We start from the raw sequence: 27775 nt of genomic DNA, 5'->3' as shown, positions 1-27775 counted from the left end.
GAACTCACAGAGACAGCCTGCCTCTGCCTCTAGAGTACTGGGATTAAAGGTATACACTGCTATGCCCAGCTCAACAAGATTTTTAAAACAGCATTACTATTATTACTATTATTATTTGTATGTGCATGTGTCCATGTATGTGTGTGCATGTGTCCATGTATGTGTGTGCATGCATGTGTGCGTGTGTGTGTGATGTGAATGCAGGCGTATTCATGCCACAGTGTATATCTGGAGGTCAGAAGACAACCTTTCCTTCTGCGGTGAGTTCTGGAGATTAAACTCAGGTCATCATTCTTGGGTGGCAAGGAGTCATCTTAGCAGCCCTCCAACAGGGTTTTAAACAGGTTGATGAGGACTAGCACAACTAAGCCAACCTCATGTCTGTCAAGTGCTCATGCCAACCAACATCAGGAACCTACTTGGTAGGTGTCATTTTTAATTCTGTCTCACAGCTGAGGAGACAGAAGCATCAAACTATGGCCACAGCCAATGTGAATGGCAGAGCAAACTCTCGACACCAAGGCGTTCCATGCCAAAGAATGCTCCAAACCACCCTGCCACATTTACGATACAACTATCCACTCATAGCCCTTACAAGTTTGCTCTGTTCACAAAGGAAATGTGCTTCAGTTGGTGAGGTCCAAATTCCTGGAGTGCTGAGCTAGCTAGGCCACAGTCTGCATGAAAGATTCCGGTACGTCGCTTACTTTGCTGTTTACCTGATGGCAAGACAGACCTCCTTCTGAATTTCAGGGCAAATTTGGTCCTTTGGTGCCATCAACAACTGCCAAAGAAGCAATCCTGACCGCCGAATGATGTCTCGGTTCCTTTCAGTTTGTGGGCTGAAGAAAAATTTAAACACCACCTACAAAAACATAAGAGGCAGAGCTAAGTATGCTCACTCCGCCCAGGATAAAATCAGCCCTCTATAAGAAAGCACAGGGTAGCTATTCTTGTGAAAAGATAACCAGGTGCATTTTCGACTCTGCTCTCTTACACTGCACAACGGGATATAGTAAACATCTTATACACATTAACAGCAATGAGAAAACATTCATAATTGACGGGCAATGCACACTAGTTAGAGGACTGCAAGGAGGTAAGATGCAAAGCAGAGGAGGAAGTGGCCATTGTCTGTCATCATCTTGCTAAGCTCACAAAGGACGTGTACCTGAAAGACAACGAGGATACAGCGTACGATACAGGTGTCTCTGTTAACCATGGCCTTCTCCATGATGTCACAAATGCTGCTCAGATGGCGTGCCTCAATGGGATGCTGCTTGCCTAGGACGCTAGTGATGGGAAGGTTGGGGTTCGTGGCCAGAAGATTGAGCTGGTGAATGCACATTGCGCCAACATGGTGCAGTAACTGGTTTATGACCTCATTCGTGCTGATGGCTTCTTCTAGAAGATGCAGAGGAAGCATGGTAAGGAAAGACATGACAGATGTCCCAGAAGAGCAACTCTCCAGTGTACAAAAGCTATGTAAACACAAGACAGACCCCCTAGTACCCACTGATGCCACTGCTGCTCCAGAACTCTTCCTGCCACCGGGTAGGATATAACACAGATAGCTACCACTTACTGAACTGGTTATGTGTGTTTAAAAGTGAGATAAAGTTTGACATGCATGGTTTCAAATTTAAATTCTTTTAGTCCTATCTTATAGACCAGTAAACAAAGAGTGGGAGAGGTTAAGTTGCCCTAAATCACACAACTACACAGTGATAAAGCTAGGGTTTGAATTCAGGCCATCTCAGCCCATGCTGGTAACCATTCTGGAAGACTTAGAGCCATCTTCCATGGCTGCCCTACAAAAGAAGCCATATTCACAAGTATCCCTCCTTCCCTATAGAACTTAGTAGCACTTCTATCCCATTTGGATAAATGTTTATCGATTAAACCTGAGGATAAACAAGCATTTTTTTAATATAATTACTTCGAAACTCATGGATGGTTTCAGGCCTTCAGAGGATGGAGGTGGAGAATAATCTAATAAGGCAAAGTACCAGAAAGGCTGCTTTGGGAGCTGGAGAGACTGCTCAATGGTTAAAAGCAATGAGTGCTCTTCCAAAGGACATAGGTTTGAGTCTCAGCATCTACAATGCAGTTTCAAAGCCCATAAAATGATGCAAGGCCTCCACATTTACAAGCTGTATGATTTATATGCATTCTCCTTCCCCATAGCCAGCATTCCCCACCATGGACAAAAGTGGGCTTTAGTTCCTAAGTTCCAAGAAGGAAGCTATGGATTCACTTTGTTGCTGGCCTATGTTCCCTCCCACCATTGTCCCTCTAGTCTGCTCACCTTTGGGCTCGGTGATGATATGGCTGACCCCCAGTCTCTGGCACACATAATGGAAGGCCTGGTTCCCAGGATTGCACCACTGATCGATGTAGTCATTGGAGCAGGTCCATAGCATGTTGTTCACGGTATCATAACACGCACCTGCAAACAGCACAGTTCACTCAGCTGTTGTATCACTGCACACTTACACACATATTCCCCCAAAGAACTGCAAAAGAACAAAGGGCAAGAATTTCCCCCAGTGCTGACAGCCACACCTCTACTTCCAAAGAACTATGTGACAGTAAAATTGGAACTGAGCAAAAAAATCTTTGCAGTTTTGCTCAACTCTTATGAGAGAAGGAACAAGTCACAAAAATATGTGGTTTGCAGCAACTAATTCATATGATCTACTTCCAAAAAGGATTCAGATAGCTTTCATGAAAAATCCAGGAACACTAAGAACAGGTAACACCAACGCACAATAAAAACCTCTAGAGTGTCCCAAACTTCAATATATGTTCCCTGGTAGTCAGGACAAAGCATCAGGTCTGTTTCCTAACATGTGTTCTTCAGAAGAATAAACCTTCGTATGACATAAACCTTGAAGACTGTAACGGGCATCATCTTACTATGAGATGTGGGTATCTTCAATGGCAGTTCATGTGATAATCTTACACATGGTTGCTGAGTCCCTGAATTAAAGGGTATTAACATTTCTTTCTTTAAAGGAAACTGGAATGCCACAGAGAATTGACAAGACTTTCAAGAGCACTTGTCCAAGCTAAATCTTACCCAATCCTGGTACAAGAGCACCACGCCCCAGCGAGCTTCCAGCGGCATCTATGAGATCTGCACGACTAGTGAACTGACCGTCTGAAATGTTATACACCAAGCTGGAGGCCAAGACTGTGGAAACAGACAGCTGTTTAATGGCCCTGATGACTACTCTTTAAAGTCCCCATTACAGGTTCCTGTCCAAACTTCTGGTGAAAACGCCTTTGTTGTTGTCTGTTGTCTTCATAAACATGACACTGAACTATATTTTTGAAAGTGAATTTAAAACAGCAACATTGATATGAAGGTACTTTAGAAGGTCAAAAGAGAAACTGTAAAATCATGGGATGGCATCACAGGATGGCAGTGTGTTAGGAATCATTTCAGCAGGTTGTTGTAAGCATTGGTATGAGGTTGCTCTCCTTCCCAGCTCTCATTGTGACTCAGACACTTGGACTTTTCTCTCAACACAGAAGATGGAGCAGCGGAGAGGAAGAGCTTTGAGTGTTTAGGTTTGAACTCCAGCTCTACCACAATTGGATGGCATGGGAAAGTCATCAGCCTCTCATGTTCATCACTTGCAAAGCAGAGATAATAGAAGGTACTATGCTGGATAGCTTTATGTCAACTTGACACACTCTACAGCCACCTGAGAGAAAAGAGCCTCAACTGAGAAAACGCCTCTGTAAGACTGGGATGTAGGCCAGCCAGTAGAGCATTTTCTTAAATAGTGATTGATGGGGAGGACACAGCCCATTGTGGGTGGGGTCATCCCTGGGCTGGCAGTCCTGGGTTCTTTAAGAAAGCAGGTGGAGCAACGCAGAAGCAGCAAGCCAGTAAGCAGCGCCCTCCATGGCCTCTGCATCAGCTCCTGCCTCCTGGTTCCTGTCCTGCTTGAGTTCCTGCTCTGACTTCCTTCAGTGATGGACTAAGATGTAGAAATGTAAGCTAAATAAACCCTTTTCTCCCCCATCTTGCTTTTGGCCATAGTGTTTCGTCACAGCTATAGACCCTGACTAGGATATGCACCTACCACATAGCTGCCATGCAGATGAAGTAAGTTTAAAATGCCAAGCATATGTGTTAGTTGCTATTGCTGACATCACACCCACACCCACAACTGTTTTGTTTCTGGACACAGTTTCACCATTATGTCCAGGCCTCAAACTCCTGATTTTTCTGCTTCAACTTTCCATGTACTGAGATTACATCCTTTTATGTTGTTTGTTTGTTTGTTTGTTGTGTTTTTTCCTTCATAGTCTGGCTAAAACTCGAATTGTGTCCCATGGCTCTTAATCCTCCCAAGTATTACAGCAGCAGTTCTCAACCTGTGGGTTGTGACCCCTTTGGGGGTCGCCTATCAGATATACTGCATATCAAATATTTATCTTAAGATCCATAACAGTAGCAGAATTACAGCTATGAAGTAGCAACGAAAGAACGTTATTGTTAGACGTCAGCACAACACAAGGAACTGTATTAAAGGGCTGTGGCATCAGAAGGTTAAGGACCACTGTTCTAAGGTTTATGGATGTGCTCCACCATTCCTGGCTCCTTCCCTCCTTCTCAACACAGTCTCGGTAGTATACCTCTTACATTCGTTTTCTTTTCTTACTCCACCATCACGGCAGTGGGAACTATACTATTTCTAGACTAAACTATACTATCTATTTCTCCCTCTGCTCTGAGGATGAAACTCAAGGCCTTGAACATACTAGATAAATACTCTCCTGAACTATACCCCTGGCCCTCGTTTTTTACATTTGCTACAGTCCCATCCCACAAAATGATCTCACCCAAGTCTCTTCTCCAGTGCACTTCCTATCACAGAAGCCCTTACCCTACTTGCACACATAGATGAATGACACCCATTTCTGGAAGCTGGGCACCGTGGCGCACCCCTTTAGTCCCAGCACTCAGGAGATACATGCAGGAGGATCTCTGTGAGTTTGAGGACAGCCTGGAGGGCTACACAGAGAAACCCTGTCTTGAAAACAAAACAAAACAAAACAAAAACAAAAACAAAAAATACCCATTTCTTACCATTCCAACTTGAGACCCCAAGAAGTCTCTCCTTTCTGCCCCACCCACTCTACAATGACCTCTGCTCCCACATTCTACAACATGTACACTTGGCCCCTCTTTCCAACAATGGCCATTTCTCTGGGTCACAGACATCATCACTACTTGGAGCTCCTAAAACTAAGCTCAGCCCAACTACCTAGCAATCCCCATGGTCTAAAGGCAAGAACTGGTGTTCCAATCTACTGATCAGCCTCCATGGTCTGAAAGCAAGAACTGGTGTCTCCTTGCACTGAGATGCATGGTGACCAATGCAGAACAGGCTACAGAAGGAAGCATTTCCTGGGCTGATACAGAACCACGGCATCAACTGTGTCCTCATGGGAAATGGCCCATGAAGAACCATTCTAATCAAATGGGCCTAATTCCAGTAAGTGAAAAAAGTTATGAATAAGAAGACCAAAAGCCCAGGGGACCTTTAATCCCAGAACTCAGGAAACAGAAACAGGTGAATTATTGTAGTTCCAGACCAGATAGGATTACATGGTAAGACCCTGCATGAAAAAATAAAACAAGTTTAAAATTTATATTTTGAGGGCTGGAATGTAGCTTGGGGGATAAGAACGGCCAAAAATACAGGCCCTGGATGCCATCCTTAGCACCAGTTAAACTAACAAATCCTCAGTCTGTAACTCATTGACCATTATTATTTTGTGTTATCAGAGAGCAATAAGTAGAACAGAGTAAGTTTAAAACAATAAATATGAATACTTTATATTTCAGGAATCCAAACACTTAGGCCTCAGTTGGTGATGCTGTTCGGAGAAGGGGAGGTTCAGCCTTCAGGAAGAAAGAAATGTATTGCTGGGGACAGGCTTTCAGATTTTAAAGTCTCACATCTTCTAGATCTTTCTCTCTCTCCTTCAAACTTGTGGTAAAAGATGCGATTTCTGCACTGGGTGTGGTAGCACACACCTTTAATACCAGTACTCAGAGGCAGAGGCAGGCCAGGGCCATATAGTGAGTCTCTGTCTCAAAAAAAAAAAGTGATTTCTCAGCTTCTTGCTCTACTATGACAGACCCTTATTCCTCTGAAACAGTATCAAAATAAAACTCTTTCCTTGCCTTTGGTCATGGTGTGTTATCAGAGCAACTAATAACTAATACAAAGATACATCAGGAAAAGCATTCCAAATACAATTTACTTACTTTTTAAAGATGACAGACCACTTGTTCCACCAAAAAGAGATCGAGTGGCAGAGCTGCCTGACCCCCCGGGAGGTGGAACCAGCATCACCAAGTATGTGCCACAAGTGTACATGGGTGTCTTCCGCAACATTTTCAGAGGAAGGCCACAGCTAGTATTTGCTGGAGAAGGGAATAAAAATGCTTAGTAAAGTATTGCATTCTGATGAATCTGGTTACCAGAACACACTTAGACATAACAAGGGAATCCACACTGAAACAAACACAGAACGCGGGGAGCAGGAGAGATGGGTCAGGGTTACGAGCACTGGCTGCTTTTTCAGGGGACACAGGTTCCATTTCCAGCCCCTATGGAGCAGCTCACAACTGTCTGTAACTCCAGTTCCAGGGATCTAACTAGCTTTTGAGCACACAAGTGATGGTGCACAGATATGCATGTAGGCAAAACACCTATCATATGAAATAAAAGAAAATAAAAAGCTTAAGCAGAGAAAGGGAAGAATTAATTATTTTCTGACTCCAGAGGCTGACTCCAAGACTCCCATGGGATGGTCTGGCTGTCCTAAACATGCTCCCAGTGTCCTATACGGCTTATGACTCTAAATATGCTTCCAAAACAATGAATGCTTACATGGAATAAATCTCAAAACAGAATCCCTATTGTCATTTAATTGGGAGTCGATACTCTAATTAAGCTGTTTTTGCTGTTGTTTTGGATTTTTTGAGACAGGGTTTCTCTCTATAGCCCTGGCTTTCATGGAACTCACTCTCTAGCCCATACTTGCACTGTGTGTATCAAGTGTGTGTATCCATGGGTGGAGGCCTAAGGTCAACTTCAGGTGACATTACTAAGGAGTTGTCAACTAGCCAGGAACTAACTATGTAGACTAAGATGGCCTTAAACTCACAGAGAACCATGTCCATCGTCCTGGGAGTACAAGAGTGCACCACTATAACCAGCTTTCTTCACGTACATTCTGGGAAGCAAATTCAGGTCCTCAGGCTTGCTTTGCATGAACTTTACCAACTGAACCATCTCCAGATCCAAAGCTTCAGAGTCTGTGTATGGTCAATTAATTTTCACAGACCTATGTAGACTAGAGCTGGTGGTTTTTCAGTATAGTAGCATCATGTTAAATGAACTTAAAATTCATATTAAAAAAAAGTACACCAAAAAAAAATCACATTTTGTTTAAAGATACCAGTTTTCACAAAAAAGTCAAAATGTATGTTGTCCATGGGCCAGAAGACACAAGTATAGTACACAAACATACACACACACACATAGCACTAGCAGTTGGGTCTGGCAGTGTGCTCCTACTTAAGGATCAGGAGCTGAAGACTATGCTTGGCTGCATGAGATCATGCATGGTGGAGAAGCATTTGCAGAGCTGGGAGGTAGGTGGTTGTTTTTTTTCTTTTTAAAGGATTTATTTACCTATACAGTGTTCTGTCTGCATGCATGCCTGCAGGCCAGAAGAGGGTACCAAGTCTCATTACAGACAGTTATGAGCCACCATGTGGTTGCTGAGAATCGAACTCAGGACCTCTGGAAGAACTGCTTGTGCTCTTAACCCCTGAGCCATCTCTCCAGCTCCTATTTTTCTTTTTCTTTCATTAAACAAAGACAGCAGATTCACTAAGTATACTGAAAAGAATCTGGTGGGCATGGAGGTATATATAAACACAGATCAAGATTTTAGCCTGTCATGAAAGTGCCTACTGTTTGGGTGTCTTCTTTACATTTGTTGATTTACTGTATGGGTCGGAATACAATTATGTGGGGTTGTTCTCTGCTTTCACCTTTATGTGGGATCCAGGGATCAAACTCAGATCATCAACCTTGACCACAAACACCTTTACCTAACAATGAGTCAGTCATCTTGCCAACCCCCAAAACATTTATTTACTTAGGTAAAAAGAACTGTTTTGTGCAAGTATCTCCTTGAACTCAAATGCCTAAGCCCATGATAAGGCAAGCATTAGCAAAGTACTCACATTGATACCACAGAGGCCAGTGGCAACAGGTCTTTGTCCTGACATTCTAATATAAGCAATAAAGTATCTACTGGATAGCCTCATAAAAATTCACCACAAGAGCTTGTCTTCCTAGTGTTTCAAACAGTGAAAGGGTTAGAGAATTGAAAGGCAGAGAATTGAATCCATTTTAGCTCAGACTCAGATACTTTTTGGGGTAGGGTTTGGGGTGATCTCACATAGCCCAGGCTGGCCTTCCACTCATGATTCACTCTCCCCCCCCCCTTCCCCACACCTCCCACCCCCACCCTGCCTTAGCTTCCTAAGTGCTAGGACTATAGGTGTGTACTGCTGAAGCTAGCTGCATTTACATATCTTCCCTGCCAGCTACAGGTAAGGCAGAACTGTCCCAGGGCCCACACTCTGCCCACAGCCTGGACTGGCTGCTCACTGAAGGGGGGTGCAGGGAAGGCAGGGTTTGTGTGCTGCGCTCAGGTGCTATAGGCAGGGGTTAGGAAGAGGCAAACAAACGCACCTGCTTGATCCTCCTTCAGAGTGTTGGAGATGGTGGAGCCGGTCAGGGCAGCCAGTGTTGCCGACGGGGAGGCTCTGTACCGAGACAGTCTGCTCAGGAGCATCTCATTAATGCTTTTGGCAGATTCACCCTCTTTTCTCATTAGGATTGTGCGTTCCTGAAGTGGGCTGGCTACAAATACCCCATTTTCCACCTAATGTTTAAAGAAAAAAGAAGCCCTGAGGTGATGCTTCCTTCCGTCGAGTTAGCAGTTGTCTTTGGAGACTGTTTCTGTGACCAGAAGGCTTACAAAGCACTTTCCAGCCATCTGAGCAAATACATCTTTCCACGCAAACTACTTCAATGCTCCGGAGGAGTTGCTTCACACAGGGAAGGCTAGGCTCACTCTAAGAGCTGTCGTTCTTCATGGCAGCCCATATTCAAAGTGAATCAGCTGACATTAATACATTCTGCAAAACACTGTTGATTAGAACCCTTATACTGAATCCCACAGGCAGTTGCTCACTAATTATGAGCCTTTTGACAGGTACAAGTGAGAGAGAGGAAAACAAATCAACCAGCCCTTGATTTGCTGCTGAGGACAACTGTGAGGTTAATGTGTTTTGGAAATATAACTAGTTGCTAAGACCTAACAGATCTTTCCTCGGGAGCTAGCACTAGTTCCAGCTGCCTGGGCATGGCCGAGCAATCCTGGCACAAGCCAACCTGGCTAAAACACACAGCACGCTTCCAGTACACCATGGCTGGCCTGCCAGTTCTCTTACCCAGCAGAGTCGCTCAACAATGGGGGTCTGACTTACAACAAACCACCTACATGCGGTCCTTCCCTCCACCCTTCTTTCCTTCCCTATAGCAGGCTTTCTTTTGGGGCCAACAACCAGCTCCCAAATAAAGACTGGAGACTTAATATCAGTTATGAACACTCAGCTTTAGTTTAGGCTTGTTTCTGGCTAGCTTTTTTAATGTAAATTAACCTGTTTCTCTTCATTTACATTTTGCCTTAGGGCTTTTCCTCCTCCTCCATTTCCTCTTCCTCCTCTTTTTCTTCTTCTTGAGACAGGGTTTTTCTATGTAGCCCTGGCTGTCCTGGAACTTGCCTCATAGACCAGAGATCCGCCTGCTTCTGTGTCTCCCAAGCACTGGGATTAAAGGTGTGCGCCACTACCGCCCAGCTTCTAAGACTTTGATCCACCTCAAGAAGCCTGTGTTAACCAATGCCCCTGCACACCCAGCCTCCTAGACACAGAGGGCCTCAGAAACCCATCCCACCAGGGAAGACAGCCAGCCTGGCTTGCTGCTACAACCCCTGCAAACAAGAATGAGGATGCCAAGGGGTCTTTAGAAGACCATAGAAAGCAAAGCCACAGTCCAGAGGGAAATGGCAAGAGAACGCACAGAACTGAGGAGTACAGCCAGAAGCTCCCAGGGCAGCTGCACATGTGTTCACAGAGGATAAAGGAAGAGCTCTCTGGGGGCCCCACACTGCTGCTCTGCTCCCACACCCTCTGCTTCTCATCCTCCTAGGTTTGGCTTCTTAATCCTGTGCCTTCTCATGAGCACCACTCTGGACAGCCCACTGTAGCCTAAGATTGAACCACTCACCTTTCCCTTAACTCCCTTGTGGTGACCTTTGGAGTTCCTGCTTTTGTGATCTCCATGGCACAGTCCTTCCCTGGTAGTTAGCGAAGCACTTAGTTTGTATAAGTAAGTAGAGCCAACAGGGACCCTACCCTGCCAGCTCCTCTCCTGCCTCCTAGCTCCACATGTCCACTTACAGAACTTCTCAGGGCTGGCTCAACCCCATCATTCAGACCTCAGAAAGACACCAACTCACAGGAGCCTTCCTTGCTTGACCATCATCTCCCCACCATCTACCACGGAGCATATTCCACAGTTTTGCTCCTACATATCCTCATCTCTCTGAAATGACCACACAGTAACTCACTCATGGCTTGTCCTTCAATGCCAGCTGCCTGAGAGAAGGTGCCTGCCTACAGCCTTGGTCACCAGAACATCTCCAGCCCTGGAGAGGCATTCCCCACAGGCCCTCCCTCCCATTCAGCTCCAGCCTGTGTGGAAACACCCACTTTCTCTACTGCTTCTGCGTTAAGCTGTGCCCCATCTCACTGCTCCCACCCCTGCCTCCGGCATTTCTACTTAAATTGCCTTTTTTCCCTACAATTTAACACATCCACTTCTTACTGCATTGTTTTACCCCCACCCTCATTCTCTATTTATGTTACACAACTCTAAATATAACCCTGTAAAAGCATCCAAGACAAAAATCGATCTCATTAAGCTTGGCGTTCAAAAGCATTACCCATCTGGCCCCATGAGGAAATCAATAGCTAATGTAAAACAGTCTCTTGCTGCACTCAGTGCTCTGCAAACCGAGACGACAAAGCAGCCGTGAGCAGCAGGAGGACCGGGGTTAGGGCACACATGAATGCTAAATCTGTACAACCGTAGTGTTGGGCTGACTATACTCTGAGCCAAGCAACCACCATCTCAGGGAGTTCAGCTGCATCCCCTAGCAAAAAGGGTTACCCTTGGGTATATTAAGCCATTTATTAAAATCACTCATGGAGGAGTGGGGAGGGTCAGAGACCCCCACTTGATAAGCAGCCCCTCCCTACCACCTGTTCTATGCATCTCTGCCTCCACTATGCATGGCCCTGGGCAAGGGCTAATAGTATGTATAGACCAAGGAAGACTAAGGGAGAAGGTCTCTCTCTCTCTGCAGCTACAAGGAAGTCCTGTTGGGTAAAGGCTTTTCAAGTGCCCCCTGTTGGGGGAGGAGCTCCTACATCCCCATAAATTAACCTCTCATCTATAGTCTGTAAGGAAGCCTAACAAACTCGCTCGCTTTCCCAAGTGAACTTCAGCAGTTTTAGCAACACTTAGCCATGCAGCTCAGAGAGGTAAATGGCTGGCTACTGACCTCAAAAAGAGGGCACAGCTGGGAGAAGTAAGAAGCAATATAGTTAGCGGGGACAAGGGGTTTCTCTCCTAGTCCAGGCCACTGGCCAGCTCTCAATAGCCTTCTACTGCCACTTAGTGAATTTTCCACACACTAACCAACAGTCACTTCAAAACAAGTAAATCCTGGGACTGGACAGATGTCTCAGTAGTTAAGAGCACCGTCTACTCAGGGTGGCTCACAACTGTAACTCTAGCTCCAAGGGATCTGATGCCCCAGGCCTCTGTGGGCACTGGCACTCACATAACCGACACAATTAAAAATAAAATAGTTTTAAGGTGCCATAAATCCACACCCTGTCCTTTTTAAGTAAGCCCTTTGTTGACTTCCCGGCTACACTGAAACCCATGACACTGGACCTGTGAAATGGCTGAGTCAGTAAGGACCTTTGCTATCAAGTCTGAGGGACTCAAACTCCTACAAGCCATCCTCTGGCCTCTATGCACATGCCATGGCAAGTGCTTCCTGTCCCATGCAAAAAATGAATTATTCTAAACAATCCATGCTACTATTAAGGCTGTGAGGGCTGGCATCTGCTAACCTTCTCAACCTCGGCTACTTCAGCCTGGCCCTCTGCCACCATGTTCTCAGTGACCATGGCCTGTCCCCTCCCGGATGCCACACTGTCCTTCTATTGCAGGCCTTGTTACTTGCTGTCCCCTCTTTGTAGACTGTCCACTCTCTGCAGTTGGCCAGGACTGTTCTTATTTAGCATCGAGGCGCCATGTCCCAAGAAAGCCTTTGGTCCCAAGCAAACTTATCCCCCTGACTGTTAGGAAGGGCCCTATCAGCCAAGTAAGATACAGGAGACCTTGTCCTTTCCCACTGCCCTACTTCCTTTCCTCCCAGCATTTAGCACCAGCTGTATTTATGTTTTTCTTCTCCTTTTCTTAATTAACTCCCATGCTCCTACACAAGCCTGTGAAGACAAAGGTTCACAAACCAGCCACCCAGACAAAGCAATACAGAACTCATTTAAAACTAGATGAAGAGCAAGGCATGCTGGCAAATGCTTTTAATCCAGCACTTTGGGAACAGAGGAAAACAACAACAACAAAAACTTGGGTGAATGAAAGAGAGTAGCTTACTTATCCAGGTCAGTTTGTGGAAAAGCAACTCCTAGGGAGGGGAAGAGACCCGGCAAGGATTTAGGCATTACGTCTGGCCTGCCCCTGTCACCTGGCAGAATGCAATCAGGCAGTACCCTGCTCAGCCCAGGGTTGCATCACTACTAGTCTGGACACAGGTGCAAAGGACCCATTTAAAAGAAAGACCCCACCCACTTAATGCCCCCCCCCCATTTCCCGCTGTTCCCTGGGACAGACAGGACTTTTCCTGTCTCCTCTTCTCTTCTGTCCTCTCTGTGTCTCTTTACCTCTTTTCTTACTTGCCCCTCAATAAAACTTTCAATACGAATCCACAGGTCTCTGTTTCCCCATCCACCCGTCCATCATCCCCATCCGCCCCGACACAAGCTAGGTCATCTTGGAAGAGAGCACCTCAAACTAAGAAAATGCCCCCATAACAGAGGCCTCAGGGCATTTTCTTTCTTGTCTTTATTTTTGTGTTTCTAGTTTTTGATTTTCAGTCAGGGTCTCACAATACAGCTCTGTCTATCTTGGAACTCACTATTAGACCAGGCAGGCCTTGAGTTCACAGAGATCACCTACCTTTGCCTCCTGGAGTGCTGGGATTAAAGGCGAGCACAACCATACCCTGGCTCAAATTTTCTGGATTCATGATTGGTGGTGGGGGGGGGGGTCCAGCCTGTTATAAGTGGGGTCACCCCTGGCAGGAGATCCTGGGCTATATAGGAAAGCAGACTGAGCAAGCTATAGAGAAGAAGGCAGTTAGCAGCTTCCTCTCCGAGCTCTGCTTCAGTTCCTGCCTCCAGGTAGGAACCTGCCTTAAATCCCTGCCCTGCCTTCCCGGCATGATGGGCTAAAACAAAGCCTCTCCTCCTCAGCTTGTTCTTGGTCATAGTGTTTTCTCACAGCCACAGGACTTAACTAGTACAATGCGTATGTGTGGGTGTGCGTGTGTGGTGACACTTGTCAGGGGGTCAGAGGACAACTTGTGGGAGTTGTTCTCCCCTTCCACCATATGGGTCCTGCAGACTGAATTCAAGTGCTCAGGCTTGGTAGCAGGTTCCCTTACTTACTGAGCCATCTCATTGGCCCCTACATTCCATCTCATACATCACATACCTAACTGTTTTCCTATAATAGTCACTTAATCATGGTAGAAGGTATTTCATGACAAGTAGCCATTTAGTTAAATCCTCCTGACAGCTTGTTCATTTGAGCTGTGCACCTCCAGTTCCGGGATAGGCTCTGGCTGGGAAGCCAGCCTGGGTACCTGCAGTAGAAAGTCATGCAGCAAATGAGGAACAAGAGCCTCGAGAGCAGATGGAAGGGGCTGTGGCTCATGATTGCTAGAAGGATGGGCACACAAGGCCGGGAGGGGACAGCAGCTAAGAGGACGTGCTCTGCTTTTCCACCAGAACATGAGCAGTTTCCAACAGTGTACATCAATTACACTGCACACAGCTACATGCTCAGAGAGACGGCTGTGTGACTACTTCACAACAAAAAGTAAGCCATGCCTAGGCTGGGAAAGAGCTGTGTGGGGTATGATGTGCATCACAAGAAGGTTTGAGAGAAGGGAAGGTCAGGAACACTGGCACACGCCTTTAATGCAGCAGAGGTAGGCAGATCTATGTAAGTTTAGAGATAGCCAGGGCTACACATTGAGACCCTGTCTCAAAGACAAAAAAGAAAGGAAAGAAAGAAGAAAGGAGCAAGCCAAGCATGGAGGCTCGGCTCCTAATCCAGCACTCAGAGGTCAGGAAGTTGAGTATCAGAACAGACCCATGTGATGCCTCAGCAGGCATTGCCAACCACAGTCCCACGGCAGAACTGCAGATACAGAGCATATGGCTGACTTCTTTGAGTCAGACCACCCCTACGTGACTCACAGGTCTCCTTTCAACCTAAAGCACAGGCTGTTCAGCTGTCCCATCGCCTCCAGCAGGTGTGGCCTTTGACTGCAGATACCTAGACACAGCTTTGTGTCATCTTCATAGTTGGTTCATACTTTGGGAATCAATTTCCCGTGGGTTGTGAAAATATGTCTCTATTTTTACATTAAGAAGCCTATTGAATAGCCCAGTCTTTTGGTGTATATGTGTTTTATTTCTAGAAACTTTAGAATTCTTACTTTATTTTAAATAATCTAAATTTTCACAATAATGTACTATGGTGTAGATATTTTCCATTCTTGTGTCAAATATCTATTAATCTAGAGACTAGTATCATTTATTATAAAACCTCTTTTTCAAAATGTTTCTCTTTTTAGCTAGGCAGTGGTGATGCATACTTTAAATCCCAGCACTCCACAGGCAGAGACAGGCGGATCTCTGAGTTCAAGCCCAGCCTGATCTACAGAGAGAGTGTCTTACTTGGGTGTATGTCTATACACCATGTCTGTGCAGTGCCCAAGGATGCCAGAAGAGGGCATCCCCTGAAACTGGAATTAAAGATGGTTGTGAGCTACCATGTAGATGCTGGGAACTGCAGGCGGCCATGCTGGAGGAGCTGAAGTCATCAGCAATGGAGTTTATGGAGTATAGCTCATTGGTCAACATAGCTTAGCTGGCGTGCGCGCGCGCGCGCGTGCGTGCGTGTGTGTGTGTGTGTGTGTGTGTGTGTGTGTGTGTGTGTGTGCTTTCTCCTGCTTGCTGCTATTGTATTCTTACTGTATTTGGCATGTAAGATTGCTGGGTAGAAAAATCTCACTATATATCTAGTATAATGTCATTGTTTCATAGGAAAATCCTACTCCTCACTGGACAATTTACTTGCAGATCATAATGAAGATGATTTTTATAGAGCAATGATGCTTAATTGGATCAATGATTTAAAGACACAGGTGGTTAAGACAGTTGCTGAAGATGAGTAGGGAAATGGTTCATGTTGCTCTGACAACTGCCCCAATGAGAGATACAAGAAAGAAATAAGATTAAAAGTACCATCCTTTTTTTGCTCCATGTGAGACTTGCCAAGGAAGGAAAATGAAAACAAGGGAGTTTCACGCATTATAGATAGGCCAATTAATTCTGCCTGTGGGAAAACAGGCTGATGATCAAATAAGGCAATTATGTCCCTACACCCAAGGGTAGGTCTGAGTTCCTTGGCATATAGCTTACAGATTTAATCACAGGTTCTAGTATGCACTCTGAAAAAAAATTGTGAAAGGAAATTAAATGACCCAATTGTGTGTAAAGAAAAAAGAAAAACAGATTGGTTAGCTAGACCACTTGAGTACCATTTTGTAGAGTAGAATTAAGAATAAAAATTTCCTACATTGTAACTACAACTACTGCCTGCCAATGCAAACTGGCTGAAATACACTTGGCTTGCTTTAAACTTTGTTAATCAATAATAAAAAGAATCCTTGCCTTAGGATGAAGATGAAATGTTTAACTACATGTGAACTAAGAAAATATGTAACTTGTGATGATAATGTGATTTCCTCTTGAGTAAAGATTTTAATTTGTTTTTGGAAAATTTGGAAAATTTGTGGTTGTGAGGTGATCTTTTATGTAGAAATTTCTGTCTTGGGTGATATAAACAGGATAAAAGACAAAAAGACAAGGAATTAAATTTTGCTTTCTCAGGTAAATCCCCTGTGTGTCCATCCAGTTGCCAATCCTCCATCTCCTCTACAGTATTTCTGACCTGCTGGAGCAGGACTCCGGCAGGAAACCAAACTCTAACGACTCGGAAGAACAGCCAGTGCTCTTAACCACTGAGCCATCACTCCAGATCCCATCTTCTTTTCTTCCTTGTTTAGACATGGCCTTGTTGTGTAGCATAATTCATGCTTAAGCTCATTATGTAGCTAGCCTCATGTACATGATCCTCCTTGCCCCAGCCTTCCCAGCCTTCTGGAGGGGGGGCATCATCACACCTGGCTTTCCCAAGTTCTTTACCTGGCAAACTTCACTGGTTCTCTCACTGTCTAAAATCATCACTTTTCTTAGTTCTTAATGAGTAATCTTTTATTTATCCATGACCAGCACCCCAATCTACTCATCCACCCTGCAGCTAGAACTCAAGCTTCACTTGATTAGGAGCCCTGCCTACCCTGACCATGTTCCCACCCACGGGGAATGCTATTGGCTCACAGGGAGTATTCGGCTGACGTCTGAGCATCCCTAGTGCTCATTTCCCCCAAGGGGCTGCTCTTGCTACTTCAGTCCTGCCCACAGCATTTGTGCTAAGACCTTCCTGCAATGCATACAGTAATATTACCTCCCCTCTGTGCCAGATTACTCTTCAGAAAGCCAGGATCTACATAGCCAATGGCATGCAAGAAGAAAACCAGTACCAAAGAAAATGGGCACACTGGGTACTAAAAGGTTTGCAGCCTCTTTGTCTATGGGCCTGAAAAGAAAGCAAGAAATATTTTTTCTGAAATGATACAAAATGAGAATTAAACTCACCACAAGTTCAAAAATGTCCATGAAGACAGAATGTCCCTTTGGGGTTTTCTCATTCAGACTGGCAGGAGACCAGATCCAGTAGAAGTAAGTGCCATCTGAGGAGAGATGCACGGTACTCATGGTACTGCCTGCAGGGAGGGGACTGGCTGGCATGGGAACTGTCTGGCACACCTGGACAGGAAAGAAGGCCCTTCATTAGAGGGATGCAGAGATGCCTGCTTGTTTTTAAGATTTATTTATTATATATACAGTGTGCATGCCTGCACACCAGAAGAGGGCACCAGATCTCATTATTGTGAGCCACCATGTGGTTGCTGGGAATTGAACTCAGGATCTCTGGAAGAGCAGCCAGTGCTCTTAACTATTGAGTCATCTCTCAGCCCTTGTTTTATTTATTTATTTTTTTTTTATTTTTTATTTTTTTTTTTTCAAGACAGGGTCTGGCTATCTGGGAACTCAACTCTGTAGACCAGGATGGCTTTTGAAATCACATGCCTCTGCCTCCTGAGTGCTGGGATTAAAGGTGTGAGTCACTACACCTGGCGTAGGATGAAGAAATCCTAATTTGATGTGATAGCTCATTGGCACTTTGAAATCCAAAAGGGAAATTCATTGGGTTTCTCCTCAGAATAAGACTGTTTTTGATGTCCATGAGAAGCACAACTGGGCACTGGTGTGTCACATGCATTTAATCCTAGCACTCGGGAGGCAGAGACCAGCAGACTTCCAGAGTTTGAGGCCAGTCTGGTCTACAGAGTGAGTTCCAGGACAGCCAGAGCTGTTATACACAGAAACCCTGTCTCAAACAAACAAACAAATAAGAGGAAAGGAAAGAAGAGGAGAGGAAAGAGGAGAGGAGAGGAGAGGAGAGGAGAGGAGAGAAAGGAGGGGAGGGGAGGGGAGGGGAGGGGAGGGGAGGGGAGGAGAGGAGAGGAGAGAAAGGAGGGGAGGGGAGGGGAGGGGAGGGGAGGGGAGGGGAGGAGAGGAGAGGAGAGGAGAGGAGAGGAGAGGAGAGGAGAGGAGAGGAGAGGAGAGGAGAGGAGAGGAGAGGAGGAAGTCAAGAATAAAAAAGCTAAAGAACCCAAAAGCCACTAGAGCAGGCTACTGCCTCCAAGGGCACAGTGAAGACATTTGGTTCCGCCCTTAGTCTCGCTTGATATATAGCAAGATCCAAAGAACAAAAGCAAACCATGCTGGCTGGCTGGCTGGCGTGTTGCCACATGTCTGTGTTCCCAGCAGAAGGCTCAGGAGTTCAGTCATCCTCAGCTACACAGGGAGGCTGAGGTCAGCTGGGGCTAAAAACCTGGTTTGCGCAAGTGGGAAGGTGCTTCAGAGAGCACAGCACAAGTCTTTGAGCTTCGGGATCCAGAGAGGAAGAGAACCAACCCCTCTAATCTGACAGATGACTATGGCATGAACAGACCACATTCATATAGATAGCTGCCATGCTGGGTGACATGGAACCACCTGTATCTCCAGCTCCAGGGGATATGATGTCCTCTTTAGGCTTCCATAGGCACCTGTACTCACAGGGTATACATTCACACAGCACACAGACAGACACACACGCATATACATACACAGACACACACACACACACATACAGACACACATACACATACAGACAGACAGACACACTCACACACACACACACACAAATAATAAACATTTTAAATAAATTTAAAAATCTGAAGAATAAATCCATGGGCAAGATGGCAAACTGGCCCCGTGGCTAAAGCCACTTGGTACCAAGTCTGACTACCTGAGTTCTATACCCAGGATACACAGGATGGAAGGAAAAGATGGACTCCCAGGAGCAAGTATCTCCCCCTAAAAGTGAATGAATAATTAAGTATAATAATACAAAGATATAAAATTTTAAAGGAATACATTCATTCAAATAGAAATGGATAATGAATAAAGAAATGTTAAGACAAATTAAAAAGCATATTCAGTCAAATCACCAGAAAAAGCCTTAAAGATAGCAATAGGAGGGGCTGTGCTGCTGTGTGTGTGTGTGTGTGTGTGTGTGTGTGGTGTGTGTGTGTGTATGTGTGTATGTGTGTGTGTGTGTTGTGTGTCTAGGTACTGGCTGGTACACTTCTGTACAGATTGCATAGTGCTTTGCTACTCACCTGCAGGGTATTCTGGTCTAGGACCTGGAAAAGGGAGTGAGGTTTACTGTCAAAAGACACAGGGCGATGGAGGAGGTGGCCATTGCCATACGCCACCCATCCTGGTTCCAGCTCCTCATTGCGGCAGTACACAAACCCTCTGGAAGACAAGAGATACTGGTGGAATCTCAGGCTGTATCTGCAGCCCTGCACGGGTCTACACAAATACAAACATTTCAGACCTAATTCTTTTAAACAACTAACTAGACAAAACAGCTAAGAGAGAAGTTTATATTAACATTAGAACTGACAAATTACAGCAAACATTTCATTTCTATCATTTCCATAATAATGAAGGAAGGAGGAAAAAAAAATCAAAGAAAGGGTCTGACTGACTAAATAGATCTCAACTAAAAATATCTCAAAAATGGTTTGACAGAATTCACAGAATTTTATTTCATCTGAAAGTCTACTTTAATCTATTGCCATATCCAAGTACAAAAATAAATTAATGATGTCCATTTATCAACAATAAATTATAATCACAGAAGTCAGGAAGTGATTATGAATTCAGGGTTATCCTTGGCTGCATAAGCAGTTTGAGGTCCACCTGTGCTTGAAGGCTAGAGAGAAGGCTCAGTGGTTAAGAGCACTGATTGTTCTTTCAGGGGACCCAGGTTCAATTCTCAGTACCCATGTGGCAGCTCACAACTGTAATTCCAGTTCCAGGGGACCCAATACCCATGGCAAAACACCAATGCATGTAAAATATTAAAGAAAGAAAGAAGGAAGGAAGGAAGGAAGGAAGGAAGGAAGGAAGGAAGGAAGGAAAAGAAAGGAAGCCAGGCAGTAGTGGCCCATGCCTTTAATCTCAGCACTCGGGAGGCAGAGGCAGGTGGATCTCTGAGTTTGAGGCCAGCCTGGTCTACAGAGGAAGTTCTACGACAGCCAGGGCTACACAGAGAAGCCCTGTCTTGGAAAAAAGAAGAAAGAAGGGAAGAAGGGAGGGAGGCAGGGAGGGAGGCAGTGAGGGAGCAAAGGACCTGTGCTCAGTTCCCAGCATCCATATGGCAGCTCACAACTGCCAGCTCCAAGGACCGGGTACACAAGCAATATTAAAAATAAAAATCTTGTGCTGGAGAAGTGGCTTGGCAGTTAAGAGCACTTCTTGTTCTTGCTGAGAACCTGGGTTCAAGTCGCAGCACCCACATGGCAGCTCACAATCACCCAGGAGATTTGACACTGTCTTCTGACCTCCACAAGTACCAGGCTCACACGTGTGCAGACACATACTTAGAAGCAGGCAAACATTCATGCACATAAAATAAAGTCTTGGTTAAAAATAATACAAATAAAATAATTTTTTTTTTAAAATACTGACACCTAAGAGGACTTTCTGGCTGTGACCAAGCATCTCAGTCACAGAAAAGCTAGAGCACTCCTACAGAGCAGGAGCGGGGAAGCCAGGGCCTGTCTGTAAGCGGTCACTGTAAGAGGATAGGAACCCTGGCTTGCATCTCCTTCACAGACATGGACAAGAGTTCCAGCCACCCTGGGAAAGCCCCAACCACTGACCTGAGAGTGCCATGCAATCCCGAGCCCAGCTTGCTTACTCCTCTTCCAGCTGAGTTAGTGGTGTACAGGTAACGTCCGTCGGCGGTGAGACAGCGCCCCAAGTCGGCATCTGAAATCAGTTCCACATACAATGAGGCTATAAAAATGCTTTTCTAATTTAAAAAAAAAAAAAAAAAAAAAAAAAAGCTTTAGGAAACTGACTGACATGAATTCCCAATTCAAATAACAATTTCAATGTTACCTCAACAGTAGATGGCTTGAACCCCCAAATCAAACATAGTAAAAGCATGTGGGAATTGGGACCAGTTTCAGGGACTAAGGACATAAGGTTATTAGCAAGCCACTGAGTCCACCTGCTAAATGATTGTTCTTTTCTTTCTCGAGAAGCACAGTGAAGGCCTGAGTCAATTCTGACATCCCTAACTGATCTGAGAATGGTGTTTAGTAAGAAGGGCTCTCAGGAAGTAGGGTTTCATTAGGGGCTATGGGCCTCTTCAATAGTAATACGGGTGTGGTGATTTATGATTTAATAAAGCTTGTCTGTGGGTTCAGGATGCAAAGGCAGCCACATTAGTTAGCCATAAAAGCTATGTGGTAGTGGTACACATCTTTAATCCCAGGACTCATGAGACAGAGGCAGATGGATCTCTCTGAGTTCAAGGCTTAAACAAGAGTGAATCAGTCTAAAAGAGAATTAGAGCTCACACCTTTAATCCCAGCCCTAGAGGGGTGTATAAAAGACAGGAGCCCAGTGTCTCAGGCTGCATTCTGAGATTAGTCTCCAGCCATGTTAAGGGAGGCTTCAGTCTAGGATTAAGTCTGAAGATTTGTGCAGCTAGCCTGAGGTATAGTAAGAGCTAGTAGCCAGCTGCTTTGCTTATCTGACCCTCAGCTTGAACCCCAATATCTGTCACTGGGTTTTTATTTTTCGTGTTACATGCGGGGATAATAACATGTACCTCAAGGCCTGTGCTGTGCCTAGTAGAGATCACACACCTAACTAAGTAGCTCTCTGGTGCCATGCCAGTGTTTCCTAATGGCAATGGAATCATATTGTTATAGTAATGTTAAATGTGGAACTAAATAAAATCATCTTCTTTGGACTTGACATTTGGATATCCCAATTTTATCTGGAAAGAATAGCATGAAAGTATGACCTCCTTCCTTTTTAAAAAATGTTCCGTTATATTTACTTATCTATTAATTTAGAGTGTGTGTGCACGCATGTGCACACATCTCTCTCTCTCTCTCTCTCTGTGTGTGTGTGTGTGTGTGTGTGTGTATAGATCAGAGGAATCTGCAGACTCTGTTCTCTCCTTCCATATGGGACCCAAGGATCAAAGTCAGATGTCAGACTTGGCAGCAAATGCTGTAGCTGTTGAGCCATCTCCCAGCCCACTTCCCTTCTTATAGTTCCCACCTGGCTATGGCTTCCCTATCCTAAAAAAAAGTACTCTATGTGGGAGTTAAATGACTTACTAATCTATTTTCCCAGTAATTCACCTTAAAATGAGGCTGTAGGAAAAACTTTCAGTGTTTACTGTAATAGTCTTTCCCTCACTGTATTTCAAAGAAGTTTATCTGCCAGGAGCATGTCACACTAGAAGAAATTCAATGTCATATCACTCACACCAGCACCAGATCAACTAATCTGATAGCATAGGGACCTACTAATTCCTACCAAAAAAAAAAGAAAAACAGTGAAAGTATATAATCATTTTAGAATATTGATTTTATACCCTAAGCCATTCTATAGTATTTTTGAGATTTATTTTATGGGGTATTTTGACTGCATGGATGTGCATCACTGCCTACATAGGTCAGAAGACAGCTATTCTCTGCCATGTAGGTGCTGGAAATCAAACCCAGTTATCTGGAAAAGCAATCAGTTTTCCCTGGCTGTTCTGAAACTCATTCTCTAAACCACAGGCTGACCTCTGATTCACAGAGATCTGCCTGACTCTGCCCACCACCAAGACGCAATCAGTATGTTTTTTGTTGTTGTCGGTTGGTTTTTTTTTTTAAGATTTATCTGGCCAGGCAGTGGAGTTGCACACCTTTAGTCCCAAGCACTTGGGAGGCAGATCTCAATGAGTTCCAGGCAAGCCTGGTCTATAAAGTAAGTTCCAGGACAGCCAGGACTGTTACACAGAGGAAACCCTGTCTCAGAAAACAAAAACAAACAAGCAAAAAAAAAAAAAAAATTATGGTGGCACACAACTTTAGTCCCAGCACTCGGGAGGCAGAGACAGACGGATCTCTGTGAGTTCGAGACTAGCCTGATCTGCAAGAGTTAGGTCCAGAACAGCCTCCAAAAACACAGAAAAAAACAAAAACCAAAAAAGAAAAAAAAAAAAATATTTATTTATTTATTTATTTAATGGGCACTGATGTTTTGCCTGTATATACTTTTTGTAAGGGCATCAGATCCCCTGGAACTGAGGTTACAGACAGTTGTGGGCTGCAATGTGGGGGCTTGAAATTGAACCCCAGTCCTCTGGAAGAAGCTCTTAACTGCTGAGCCATCTCTCCAGCCCTGAAATCAGTGCTCTAATCCTTAATCTTTGAGTCATCTTTTCAACTCCACTTTATTGATTAATCAATTAATTAAGAGGCAGGGTCTCAGTGTAAAGCCCTCTGTCCTCATAGAGATCCATCTGCCTCTGCCACTAGAGTGCTAGGATTAAAGGAATGTGTCAACCACACCCTGTGGCATCTTAAATATTTTCACTGAAACTATTACATTTATTTGCCCATCTTTAAATCCATTAGTGTGTGTATGACAATAGACAGGAATGAAGGGAACCAACTAAACAAAACTGGCCAAGAGTTAATATTTAGTAAGTGGAGTGATAATCCATGGGTTTATTACAATGTTCTCACAAATTCTGCCAATGCTGAATGTTTCAGTATTAAGTTACATGGAGCCAGGTGGTGGTGGTGGTATACTCACTCCTTTAATCCCAACACTCAAAACAGAGGCAGGAGGATCTCTGTGAGTTTGAAGCCAGCCTGGTCTACAGAGTGACTTCCAGGATAGCTAGAACTATTACACAGAGAAACCCTGTCTTGAAAAACAGGAGGAAAACAAACAAACAAAAGTTACACAGAAGTGTTCTAACTAGAGAGGCTGAGGCAAAAAGGACTCCTTGAATCCCGGAGTTTGAAAACAGCCTGGACCATGCAGAACATGTCTCCAAAACCAAAGGAGAGGGAAAGAAAAGGGATGGGTGGAGAAAAGGAAGGAATCAGGAAGAAGAGGGCAAGGAGGAAAGGAGCAGAAGAATTATTTATTATTCTACAAGTATTCTAAGAAACACACCCAGACACAAAAGCCAACACATCAGCCTGATGCTGTCACCCTTGGAAACCCTCCCCTAGGGGATGCAGTTTAGCTCCAAGCAGAAGTTGGAGCTCATCCTGTGAGCACTGCCTGGGCACAGCAGGTGGCCTTCTCTCTGACAACTGTGGACCAGGTCTTCCTGGCCCCTCCTCTCAGCACTCTCCAAAAGAAAGGGTAATACGAGAAGGGCTCTGGGCTGTGAGGTGCTGAGCAGTCGTTGCTCATACTGCACTCTGTGCCTAAGACTTGATGGGGGAGGGGGGGTCACAGAGGGAAGAGAATAAAGGGGTGTGCTGGTCAGGCTCTCAACCAACTCTGCATCAATTTCTCTGAGATGCAACTGAGTTCTTTCCAAAACAATCACTGCTCAGTGAGACACTCTTTGGGGCTTTTTTTCTTTTCTACTCCTATTTCATCAGTTATGTAACAGCCATTGACATCTATGTTATCATGTTACAGTAAGTAACGTCATTATAATAACTGATAGCCAATTACAACCACAAATCAGTTTGGAAGCAAAGTCTACTTCTGGCAAGCTGTAATGCCCAGTGGGAGGGCAGTGCACAGCTGATGACCTGGGTGCTGTCTGAACAGTTACAGAGCCACTGTGGAGACCCAAGTCATCTGAAGAGTCTGGCAAGTAGGTTACTTAAGAGAGCTTCTGCCATTTTTGCTGAGGTCTTATAATAAACTGGCATGTAACCCTCTAAAATTATGTAAAAATACTCCAACATTTCCTACTTCATATAAGGGATGTGCCCTTCAAGCTTCCTTCAGCATTCTTTTGTCTTTAGCACTGAAGAGACCATAATGAGCACAGTAAATGACTAGAAGAAATGGCATCATGGGGCTTCAGCGATCTGAGGAGCATGAGCCAAGTGAAATAACCCATGCTACTTGCTAGGGTCATGGAATGGCCCTTTACTAGGGCAGTACAGACTGCCTGTCTGCTCGCCACCCTGAGTATCAGCCTTCAGACTTGCACTGACAAAGCAAACAGCGAGCACACTGTATGGGAATCTCCAGCTCTTCATTAAAAGGAACTCAGGGCTCTAGCCAAAGCCTTTGCCACTGTGATCTAAAACCACTCTTTTCACATCTTAGTGTTAATCCCAGGGCACCAAACCTTGCATTACCTTTGTTCTCAGAACTGGAGCCAGTGTTGCTATCTGGTGCAGGCAGCATGTCTTCATACCCCCAGGATACTATATGTTTTCCCCCAAGTAAACAGGATGGGGATCCAGGTCCCCCTTCCAAAAGCAGCAGCCTGTAAAGGGGTGAAGGAGAATTGCAAAGACCTGAGAACGCCCATTCCAGAATAGTCTACTTACCAGCTCAAGGAGAAAACACAAATGGTTTAAAGAAATCTACATCTGAACAGTATTCACGACATATTTCAATGAAAATTTACAGAGCAATGCTTGGTGGACAAGAGGCACCAGCTGTGCAAGGTGATGGCCTGAGTTCAACCCTGGGATGGATGTAAAACACCATGCACAGTAGTGCACACCTCCAATCCCAGCACTGCACCATGCACAGTAGTGCACACCTCCAATCCCAGCACTGCACCATGCACAGTAGTGCACACCTCCAATCCCAGCACTACACCATGCACAGTAGTGCAAATCTCCAATCCCAGCACTACACCATGCGCAGTAGTGCACACCTCCAATCCCAGCACTACACCATGCGCAGTAGTGCACACCTCCAATCCCAGCACTACACCATGCACAGTAGTGCAAATCTCCAATCCCAGCACTACACCATGCGCAGTAGTGCAAATCTCCAATCCCAGCACTACACCATGCACAGTAGTGCAAATCTCCAATCCCAGCACTACACCATGCGCAGTAGTGCAAATCTCCAATCCCAGCACTGCACCATGCACAGTAGTGCACACCTCCAATCCCAGCACTACACCATGCGCAGTAGTGCACACCTCCAATCCCAGCACTACACCATGCACAGTAGTGCACACCTCCAATCCCAGCACTACACCATGCGCAGTAGTGCAAATCTCCAATCCCAGCACTGCACCATGCACAGTAGTGCACACCTCCAATCCCAGCACTGCACCATGCACAGTAGTGCAAATCTCCAATCCCAGCACTGCACCATGCACAGTAGTGCACACCTCCAATCCCAGCACTGCACCATGCACAGTAGTGCAAATCTCCAATCCCAGCACTGCACCATGCGCAGTAGTGCACACCTCCAATCCCAGCACTGCCACATAGAGAAGGGAACAGAAGCTCAGGAAGCCAGGTAGCCTAGAGTGTGTGGTGCAGAGCACAGGAAAGACCCTGACTCCACAAGGAAGAAGGCAGAAGAGAGCTGATCCCCTAAGTGGCCTCTTCCATACTTGTACTGCACACCATGGGTGTACCCACACACATACATGATAAATTAAAACCTTTAACATCCTCAAAAATTTAAATCTACCTGTATATAAAATGTACTCATTCTATTTTACTTATTTAATTATTTGGGGAAGGGGCTTTAGATTTTAGTAATATTGTCTCAGATAAGCCAGGCTGGCCTTGAACTCCCGGATCCTTCTGCCTCTAGCTTCCAAGTGCTAGATTAATGAACATGCACCACTACACCTGGCTTTACATCCCCAGATGAAATGTGTATGTGTATTAAATAGACAAATGTGTATGAGGGAAAAAGAAACAGAGGCAAAGAGGCCCATGTGTAGGAAGTACACAGATCCAAAGAATACAAGCAGTCTTGCTGGATAACAAGATCAAGAGTGATTTCAATTTCTTCTTTACACCTCAACACACTGTCACCTCATATTACAGTAAGAACTCATCACAGACTAGGACTTGTTTTTAAATTGGACAAAAAAAAAAAAAAATAATAAAAAATAAAAACTACTCTAGAATCACTTTCACATCCTTAAGCAATTAATTATGATTCTACATTTATTCAAAACTGTGAGTTAGTACGATTTAGTAATCTGTTTGTCCCTAAGAGCAGCCATGCTCTTTGTTTAGAAGGACAAAGATCGAGAGGGAAAACTCACCTATATAAAACATCGGCGACAGGCAGGGAGCCCAGCTCAGTCTGTCTCTGCAGCAGATGGACTGTGTGGACAAAAGTCTTCAATGATCCCCTAGAGAGAAAAGAAAGGGATGGAAAAGCCACCGACACTGAAAACCAAGCCAGTCAGGCAGCCAGTATCCATTTTATTAACCACAGGAGAAGGATCCAAGATAGGTCTATCTACTTCTACAGGTCAGAAAATATACAAACTTCAGCCATCTTACCCACAACCACTGGCTCTGGTACAATGTGAGACGGGAGGCCAACACAATTCTGACTATGGAGATGTCCCTGCATTCCCACTGACACAAAACCAAAAGCACAGGCTGAAGCACCTGGGGTGTCTTGTAATGACAGTCTCCACCACTGTACCACCCAATCCTCAGGAAAGATGTCACAGGG

The 27775-nt window shown here is 44.9% G+C and overlaps 1 protein-coding gene across 1 annotated transcript in view; it reads right to left on the bottom strand.

Moving 5' to 3' along the window:
* Hectd4 (HECT domain E3 ubiquitin protein ligase 4) overlaps window positions 1-27775 on the bottom strand; it is a 149196-nt gene that overhangs the window by 83860 nt on the left and 37561 nt on the right. Inside the window, exons 3-13 of the mRNA XM_051176572.1 lie at window positions 27354-27443; window positions 25459-25589; window positions 20980-21088; window positions 19426-19564; window positions 17291-17461; window positions 8805-8997; window positions 6296-6454; window positions 3083-3196; window positions 2309-2449; window positions 1172-1404; window positions 720-865 (exon numbers count right to left, since the gene is read on the bottom strand). Of these exons, the coding sequence (XP_051032529.1) occupies window positions 720-865; window positions 1172-1404; window positions 2309-2449; window positions 3083-3196; window positions 6296-6454; window positions 8805-8997; window positions 17291-17461; window positions 19426-19564; window positions 20980-21088; window positions 25459-25589; window positions 27354-27443 (1626 nt within the window). The remainder of the gene's footprint in view (window positions 1-719; window positions 866-1171; window positions 1405-2308; window positions 2450-3082; window positions 3197-6295; window positions 6455-8804; window positions 8998-17290; window positions 17462-19425; window positions 19565-20979; window positions 21089-25458; window positions 25590-27353; window positions 27444-27775) is intronic.

The sequence above is a fragment of the Phodopus roborovskii genome, unplaced genomic scaffold (assembly GCF_943737965.1).
Source record: "Phodopus roborovskii unplaced genomic scaffold, PHOROB, whole genome shotgun sequence".
Lineage (NCBI taxonomy): Eukaryota > Metazoa > Chordata > Mammalia > Rodentia > Cricetidae > Phodopus > Phodopus roborovskii.
Note: the sequence above shows the minus strand (reverse complement) of the source record. Positions and strands in the feature narration are given on the sequence as shown.